General features: G+C 40.2%; 1 protein-coding gene across 3 annotated transcripts in view; it reads left to right on the top strand.

Moving 5' to 3' along the window:
- Positions 1–4,887, top strand: part of LOC140186209 (beta-1,4-galactosyltransferase 5-like) — an 85,722-nt gene extending 80,835 nt beyond the window's left edge. For all 3 annotated transcript variants that reach the window (XM_072240202.1, XM_072240186.1, XM_072240196.1), the window contains exon 9: positions 1,879–4,887. In XM_072240202.1, coding sequence (XP_072096303.1) covers positions 1,879–2,026 — 148 coding nt within the window. In that variant the 3' untranslated portion in view covers positions 2,027–4,887. The remainder of the gene's footprint in view (positions 1–1,878) is intronic.
- The last annotated feature ends 5,134 nt before the right edge of the window (positions 4,888–10,021 follow it).

A 10,021-nucleotide genomic window follows, 5' to 3' on the forward strand; every position in this document is an offset into this window, starting at 1 on the left:
TCTCCTCAGGAAATAGAGACGGCTCTGACCCTTCTTGTAGACAGCCTCAGTGTTCTTAGATCAGTCCAGTTTATTGTCAATTCGTATCCCCAGGTATTTGTAATCCTCCACCATGTCCACACTGACCCCCTGGATGGAAACAGGGGTCACCGGTACCTTAGCTCTCCTCAGGTCCACCACCAGCTCCTTAGTCTTTTTCACATTAAGCTGCAGATAATTCTGCTCACACCATGTGACCAAGTTTCCTACCGTAGCCCTGTACTCAACCTCATCTCCCTTGCTGATGCATCCAACTATGGCAGAGTCATCCGAAAACTTCTGAGGATGACAAGACTCTGAGCAGTAGTTGAAGTCCTTTTGCCCGCTAACTCTCAACTCACGTCCTCTTGTTTGAATCTCCCCTACTCTCAATGGAAAAGGCATATCCACGTCAACTCTATCTATCCCCCTCATAATTTTAAATGCCTCTATCAAGTCCCCCCTCAACCTTCTATGCTCCAAAGAATAATGACCCAACTTGTTCAACTTTTCTCTGTAACTTAGGTGCTGAAACCCAGGCAACATTCTAGTGAATCTTCTCTGTACTCTCTCTATTTTTTTGACATCTTTCCTGTAATTCAGTGACCAGAACTGTACACAATATGCCAAATTTGGCCTTACCAATGCCTTGAACAATTTTAATATTACATCCCAACTCCCATACTCAATGCTCCATTTATAAAGGCCAGCATATCAAAAGCTTTCTTCACCACCCTATCCACATGAGATTCCACCTTCAGGGAACTATGCACAATTATTCCTAGAACCTTCTGTTCTACTGCATTCTTCAATGCCCTACCATTTACCATGTATGTCCTATTTTGATTAGTCCTACCAAAACGTAGCACCTCACATTTATCAGCATTAAACTCCATCTGCCATCTTTCAGCCCACTCTTCTAACAGGCCTAAATCTCTCTGCAAGCTTTGAAAACCTACTTCATTATCCACAACGCCACCTATCTTAGTATCATCTACATACTTACTAATCCAGTTTACCACCCCATCATCCAGGTCTTTAATGTATATGACAAACAACATTGGACCCAGTGCAGATCCTTGAGGCACACCGCTAGTCACCAGCCTCCAACCTGACAAACAGTTATCCACTACTACTCTGGCATCTCCCATCCAGCCACTATTGAATCCATTTTATTACTTCAATATTAATATCTAACGATTGAACCTTCCTGACTAACCTTCCATGTAGAACCTTGTCAAAGGCCTTACTGAAGTCCATATAGACAACGTCCACTGCTTTACCCTCGTCAACTTTCCTAGTAACCTCTTCAAAAAATTCAATAAGATTTGTCAAGCATGACCGTCCACACACAAATCCATGTTGACTGTTGCTAATCAGACCCTGTCTATCTAGATAAACCCTGGCTTAAAAAAACATATCCTTGCTGTAAAGACTTTGCAAAGTGTCATGTAGAGGATAATGAAAATGTGGAAGAAGTTCTTGTGGTTGGATGAGACTAAAATGACTGGAAACAATAAGTAAATTAAAGGCAAAGTTGCAGAAATATGAAGATAAAACCAAATATAGTTCCTTTAGTTGTATGTTGATTTTAAATATAGCGTTACTTGAATGCATGCTGTCACCTATTCAGACAAAGCTATACTAATGTAAAGATTGGATTCGTGCTCCATTTATTCAAGCTATTTCCAATCTATTTTAACCACAATGCATAAACTTGAACCATATTTGGAATTATGTCCATTAACAGCAATTGGAACAATATATCAAGTGAGAATGTTTGCTAGTTTTTAAACAGATGTAAGCATTGGCAGTAAAAACATTTGTCTGATGTAACTTAATCCTTTTCTTTTGTTGCAGATACGCCCTATTGAGACATTCGAAAGAAAGGCAACAGCTTGATGGTCTGCAAAATTTGAAGTACTTTCCAAACATCACAGTTGAATTCTTGTATAAAAACATAACTGTAAACTTGACACCGGAGCTGGCTCCAGTGAGCGATTATTAAGTGATAATAGTCATAACGGATTAGTGAGGGTTAGGGTCCTTTTTCAAGAAAAAAATGACGGATATATAATTTTTGCTGGCTAAAAAATCTGCAGTAATGCAAAGCAGGACTGTATAATCTTGAAGAAGACATCAACAAACTTGGTTATGCAGAGATTTCTGTTCAATACCAGTGTAGAAAGAGCTGATGGATATGGAACATCAGGTTTGAAATTCATTATATCATGAACTCCATCAGTGTAACCTCTTGTTCACATTTTTTCAGTTGGATAATAGAGCACCAACAGCCAAGTTAGAAACGTAAACTGATGAATCTAAGTAAGTTTCATGGTAATGAGTAAAACTGAATTTTAAGGCTGCAGAACGAGATGGAGATAATTGCATTGCAGTGAGCAGTTGTTTTCCAATCATATGATTCAATTAGCTGAAAATCATATCTTTACCAATTTTTTTATTCACTAGCATTTGTTAATTTACTTCCAGTGAATGATATTTTTTGTAAATAAGCTGTGAATTGCCAGATATTTTTTTATTTATAGTCGACTAAACCACAAAGTTTACATGTTGAGATCAATGCGTGTCGGATGCTATTGTAAACCAGGCACAGAATACTCTGGACATCACCTCTTTAGTTTTAAATGTGAGGGAGTTTGGTTAGTACGTGCTCATGTACATATGATTTAGTGATGTTTCAATTGTCTTTACTGCTACGCATTCATGCTGCTGAAATCCATGGATTGTTCTGTGAAAGTTTGTTATTTCAACTCTCGGCTCTTAATGTTCAAATCTGGTTGCTTCAGTTTATTTAGTGTAACTTTTTTAAAAATTTGAGTCAGCTATATTTTGTTTCAAAAGAACTGTGTGGGCCAATGATACCATGGCAATTTGTTATCAATTGGTAAAATGCAAGACTGGAAGTGTGGAATATTGTGGCAACATCAACTCTATAGTACTGAGTTTCTCCTCTTCCAAAATGCGTTGTTTTGAGGGTCCAATTATCTCCTTTGATCCAAGGCAGCTGATAACTTTGGTGTATCTGCCTGAATAAATCATGTATTTTCTTTGTCATTTCTACCAACCTACCCTTTCCTACCCACCACCTTAACTGCCACATTTGTGAAGGTCAGCTTTATCAAGTTGGTGCTAATGCCCATTTAAGTTAATAGCTTTTTGAAATATTTCTAGTATTAGATGTTGTAGTACACTACATTAGGATATGGTAGGATATGGAGTTATACTTAAGGTTCTTAAGAGTTTGTATCAAGGATAAATGAGGTATTTCTCCTTGTTGGTAGAAAATGATGAGCCTATCTGTGGCACTTTGATTTTTCTGCAGGGGTCTGTTATGCACACCAAGAGAAAGGATGAGCAACATAGAATGTCTTTTTTAAAGATATAGTATGGACATGTATGTATCTGTATATTTTTGTATTCATCTTTGGTTTGCAATTTTTAATTGTTCATGAGCTCATCCACCAATGAATGGTAGTGACATCATGCAGACCCCATCCTCTGCAGTAAGGAACAATCCATGTGAATAAATTTCTGGGTCATGATCAGTCAGTATGAGAGGACATCTAAGGATGAAATTTATCCTGTCCATTGTTTTGTTTTAGCCTAAAGGTTGGTTTGAGTACATAACAAAATTCTTTTGGACTCAGCTAATTTTTTTGTTAAAATTTTCAAGATGGAATTTCATTCAATTAGACTTCTGTCCTTGAAAGGCTGTTAGCCTTATTCACTTGCATTTAAAGCTGATGTTTCACAAGAGTATTATATATATGCACATATATATATATATATTTAAAGTTAGAGTATGATGCAGGTAGAGCGTGTGGCAATAAAGAAAATACCGATTGCTATTGATAGTGGTTCAAAATGATAATGTATTGCTGTTTCTGAAACCAGTATATTGCTTTGAAACAGAAAATAAGCTTAGTTGTGTTTCATTTTGATTATAGCTACATGTAACTATATTTTGTGCTTACCCCTCTTTTCTATTCTCCTACAGATTCTTGCATCCTTATTCCTATCATTCTCTCTTCTCCCCTTTGCCCCTTATCCCCTATTGTCACTCTCCTCCCCCACCCCCTAGCACTATCCTCCAGACCATCCAAATGGCTTTGAAGCACTTAAATATATAGAGTTCATGGTTTGGTGTTTTCTATACTATTTAAGTTTTGTGTATTTCTATAAAGGAGAATAAATTCATTTGCATGTCCCCATCTGCTAGCAAAAGCATCTTTCAAAAATGCAAAACTGGTTGTCCATTGGGAATCTGCTGTAAGACAGAGAACACCCTAATCTGCAAAGTATTACTGCTTGTGGTAATTTGCAATTATAATTTTTAATGTGACTATCAAGTGATTTGAACCATATTTTGGAGAATAAATATACGTTTCCATTATTTCATCTAAGGTTCCCTTTCCACAACAAACATGGTTCATGCTGTGGCAAATCTTAGTTTCCCATTCTAGTCATTTCTATTGGTGCACCGGCCCCATCGTATGCAAATATTTTCCATAAATAGCCCTGGGCAGAGAAGTTAATAGAAGAAAGCCAGGAATCTTAAATTTTGACAGAACACTGCAGGCGGTTGTGCAAAACACTTAATACAATCTTTTCTCCAATGTTGGCATGAATTGTTTATAAAATATTGTTTATTTTATTTGTTGTATCGTCTAGTTTTTGCATGTTTCTAAGTAGAGCTGGACAAATCAGCAAAGTTCTCAACCTGTGCACTGAAAAACATCAAAGTATTACTTCTCACCTCAAAGCCTTCTGTCTTTCACATGTTTGATCATTTGTTTATACATTTTTGTATTAATTTATGGATAATTTTCAATAAAAAGTGACATCTAATGAGCTTGTGTAGCACATCAGTAATTCATTAGACTATGAATTGTTCGTTGTACTGCTCAAAATAAGTAAACAAAGATGTTATGAAATTAAATCATTCTATGACTAATTGTGTCAATGTAATGTCATAGAAGGTGAACTAAATGAGCCATATTTTATTGTAGAACTATGAATATTTGGTTACATAGTTTCCTCAGCATCATTACAGGATTGAAAGATTCATGTTCAGCAGTTGTTCTTGTAACCATTTTGAACTGATGTTCTACTAAAATCTGGGGTGGTAGGAGAGGACGAGGAACCCTATCCCTGGTAGGGTGGCGGATGGATGGGGTGAGGGCAGACAGGCAAGAAAAGGAAGCAATGCGGGTGAGGGCAGCATTGATGGTGGAAGAAGGAAAGCCCCTTTCATTGAAGAAGGAGGACGTCTTTTTAGTTCTGAAATGAAAAGCCCCGTTATGAGAGAAGATGCGGCAGAGATGCTGAAATTGAGAGAAGGAGAAGGCATTTTTACAAGTGACAGGGTGGGAAGAGGTATAGTCCAGGTAGTTGTGAGAATCAGTGAGTTTGTGAAAGATGCAAGGAGACAATCTGTCCAGACATGGAGACAGATCGAGAAAGAGAAGCAAGGTGTTGGAAATGGACCAGGTAAATGCATTTACAAAGGATTTAAATGAATGTAGATGGATGCAGGTGTTTGAGGAAAAGGCAAAAATTGGTGTAATTGAACAGCTATTTTCCAGAACTAGGACTCATTCAGCTGATTGAAAGTCTACAGCACTACCAAAATTACAAATTACTCAATATGATTGCCTAGAAAAGAAGAAGACTGAGTTTTACAAGCAAAGCACAAGGTACCAGATGTACATTTTGCATATTCGTTTTAGTTAGCAACAGTTTTGAGAAACAGTCTTTTATTCAACATAATTTTGTTAGTTTGTTTGCTTTTACAATAGTGGTATGTCAGAAAACTTGGAGGAGTTCAATATTGGATTGAAAATTACAAATGTTATTTGAAACAAGAGAAAATCTGCAGATACTGGAAATCCAAGCAACACACATAAAAGCAACACACACAAAATGCTGGTGGGACGCAGCAGGCCAGGCAGCATCTATGGATAAGAGTTAACAGTCGACGTTTCAGAATGAGATCCTTCATCAGGCCAGAATGTTCTGATAAAGGGTCTCCGACTGAAACGTCAACTGTTTTCTCTTTTTCATCAACGCGGCCTGGCCTCCTGAGTTCCTCCAGCATTTTGTGTACTATTTGAGTTTGGATTATCCATTTTGTGACACAAGAATGAAAACAATTGTTTCTGTTGGCTTTTGGTGTGGCTGGACTAAAACAACTTGAGTAGGATTAGAATTTTATTTCCTACATCTATCTCACAACATGAGGGAGTAAAAATCTTTGTTGTGTCTCCGTCGCTATGTACAAGCAATAAAGAAGGGAAATGTGGGAGGATATTGCCCAAACACCCAAGATTATATACATAATTGTTTTGTATACATGTATGTACAGTCGGATATAGAATCAGATCAACAATTATTGATAGTTGGGATGGCCTGGTGAAAGAAGCTGTCCCAGAGCCTGTTGGTCCTGGCCTTAATACTGTGGCACCGTTTGCCAGACGGAAGCAGCTGGAGCAGTTGTGGCTGGGGTGGCTGGTGTCCCTGATGATCGTCCTTTTTATGCAGCTGCCATTGTAAATGCCCTGAGTGTGTTATTTTTATACCATTACATCTATTTGAGATGATAAACAGGTTTTGGTGATTCCATCAAAGTTGATCATTTGGAATGTGAATTTTCATGTCGAATTAAATTCAATTCTCTGCACCGACCCATCAAACTACTTTGTCCTGGAAGCTTTCAAGCTGCTTGAGCATTTTAGGAGTTGTACGCATTCAGGCAAGTAAAGAATATTTCATAAAATCCCTGTTTACTGTGAGAAGGATAATCATAGAATATCCAGTGTCTAACCTGCTTTCAAAACCACAATCAATAAAGACTTCCAGGGTATCGGTGACGGAGGGAGAAGTGATGGTAATGCCATTGAATGTTGAGGGGAAGTGAACAGTTTCGCTGAAGATGGTCATGGGCACTTTGGCAATTTGACTGTTACTTTCTATCTATGTAATTGATGTTTTATCACATTGATGTCCGTTGATTCAATTTGATGTCATATTCAGTTAAATACTACCTTAATATCAAGGACAGGCTATTTTGTTCTCACCTTTGTAATTCAAATATTTGCCCCATGTTTAGATTAAATCTTTGATAAGGCAGTCCTGGTGAACCCCAGATTAGGTTTCAGTGAGCACTTACTTGCTCATGGTGTCTTAATCAAATTGAGTAGTGCATTAAAGATGCTCTAACTCAAAGTAAAAGTTATTATCAGAGTACATCCAGGTCACCACATACAACCCTGAGATTCTTTTTCTGTGGTTATACTTAGCAAATCTATAGAACAGTAACTAATCTGTAAACATCAACTGTCAACTGTAAACAAACTTGCAAATCCAGATAAAAATAAATAGTAATAAATAAAGAGCATGAAATAACAGTATAACAGAGTCCTTAAATGAGGGTAGCTATCCTTTTTTGTTCAAGAGCCGGATGGTTGAGGGGTAGTAAGTGTTCTTGAACCTGGTAGTGTGAGTCCTGAAGCACCTGTACCTTCTAGCTGATGGCAGCAGCAAAAAAAGGAGCATGATCTGGGTGGTGAGGACTTCTGATGATGGACGCTGCTTTTCTATGGCAATGTTTCATGTAGATGTGCTCAGTGGTTGGGAGGATTTTACTTGTGATGTACTGGTCCGAATCCTCTACCTTTTCTATTTTCTATTCCTCTTCTCACCCTGTCTCTTGCACTATTCCTCTTCTCACCCTCTCTTGCACTATTCCTCTTCTCACCCTCTCTTGCACTATTCCTCCTCACCCTGTCTCTTGCACTATTCCTCTTCTCACCCTGTCTCTTGCAAAAATGCCATCCCCTTCTCGCAATTCCTCCGTCTCCGCCGCATCTGCTCTCAGGATGAGGCTTTTCATTCCAGGACGAGGGAGATGTCCTCCAAGGGGCTTCCCTTCCTCCACTATCAACTCTGCTCTCAAACGCATCTCCCCCATTTCACGTACATCTGCTCTCACTCCATCCTCCGGCCACACCACTAGGGATAGGGTTCCCCTGGTCCTCACCTACCACCCCACCAGCCTCCGGGTCCAACATATTATTGTCCGTAACTTCCGCCACCTCCAACGGGATCCCACCACTAAGCACATCTTTCCCTCCCCCCCCCCCCCCCCCGCTTTCTGCAGGGATCGCTCCCTACGCAACTCCCTTGTCCATTCGTCCCCCCCATCCCTCCCCACCGATCTCTCTCCTGGCACTTATCCTTGTAAGTGGAACATGTGCTACACATGCCTTACACTTCCTTCCTTACCACCATTCAGGGCCCCAAACAGTCCTTCCAGGTGAGGCAACACTTCACCTGTGAGTCGACTGGGGTGATATACTGCGTCTGGTGCTCCCGATGTGGCCTTCTATATATTGGTGAGACCCGGCGCAGACTGGGAGACCGCTTTGCTGAACACCTACGCTCTGTCCGCCAGAGCAAGCAGGATCTCCCAGTGGCCACACATTTTAATTCTACATCCCATTCCCATTCTGACATCTCTATCCACGGCCTCCTCTACTGTAAAGATGAAGCCACACTCAGGTGGCAGGAGCAAGACCTTATATTCCGTCTGGGTAGCCTCCAACCTGATGGCATGAGCATTGACTTCTCCAACTTCCGCTAATGCCCCACCTCCCCCTTGTACCCCATCCGTTATTTCTTTTTATACACACATTCTTTCTCTCACTCTCCTTTTTCTCCCTCTGTCCCTCTGACTATACACTTGCCCATCCTCTGGGTTCCACCCCCACCTTGTCTTTCTCCCCGGACCTCCTGTCCCATGATCCTCTCATATCCCCTTTGCCAATCACCTGTCCAGCTCTTGGCTCCATCCCTCCCCCTCCTGCCTTCTCCTTTCATTTTGGATCTCCCCCTCCCCCACCCACTTTCAAATCTCTTACTCACTCTTCCTTCAGTTAGTCCTGACGAAGGGTCTCGGCCTGAAACATCGACTGTACCTCTTCCTAGAGATGCTGCCCGGCCTGCTGCGTTCACCAGCAACTTTGATGTGTGTTGTTCCTCTACCTTTTGTAGCATTGGTGTTCTCATACCAGACCGTAATGCAGCCATTCAGCACACTTCACCACACATCTACAGAAGTTTGCTAAAGTTTTTGATGACATGCTGAACCTCCTCAGACTCCTGAAAAAGTAAAGGTGCTGTTATGCTTTCTTTACAATAGTAATTATAAGGTGGTTTCAGGACAGTCCTCTGAGATGTTGACAGCTAGGACAGTTACTGACCCTCGCCACCTCTGATTCTCCAATGATTGCTGGCTCATGGACCTCTGGTTTCCTTCTCCTGGAATCTACAATCTGTGATATCATTGTAAAAGGAAAGTGAGATGATTTGTGCGTCTCGCACATTGGTTCTGTGAAAGACACGAGAATGCAGATGGTGGAGAACCTAAGCAGATCCAGCGGTATCTGTAACTGTTAAGGGATGGTTGACAATTTGGATCAAGACCTTGTCACCCAAACACCAAGATACAAACGCCTCCAAGACATTTCATTCGCAGAGTCCTTTCAGCAGTTTTTTTTCCATTGGTTAAATGAATTGTTTTCCTTCCTGAAAGTAGAGATATCCAGGTGTATAAACAGATTCTGGGTGCTCGTGAACTTGTCAGGAAGATTGAGTGAATCCATTCTGCTGTCTTTCTTTCCCATCAGGCCAAGTTTCATCCCATCCTGGAGCCGGCATTTTAGGAACATTTTCTTCAAGCCCTCCAGAGTTTACTTTGATAATTAAACATTTGTCCTCTTGATTCTATTCCACAAAGTTGCTGCCACTCAGTCTTCCTTTCTGACTCCTGAAGAACTGGCAAAGTTGAATAATTATATTGATGCTTTATTTTGAATCTCTTACAGTGAAACCAGATGACATAGGTGACAACAAGGCTTTGGTCCCAGATGAGCTCAATGCCTTTTATGCTCGTTTTGACCATCTCAACATGAAGGCACATTCA

This window comes from Mobula birostris, chromosome 2 (assembly GCF_030028105.1).
Source record: "Mobula birostris isolate sMobBir1 chromosome 2, sMobBir1.hap1, whole genome shotgun sequence".
In the NCBI taxonomy this organism is placed as follows: domain Eukaryota; kingdom Metazoa; phylum Chordata; class Chondrichthyes; order Myliobatiformes; family Myliobatidae; genus Mobula; species Mobula birostris.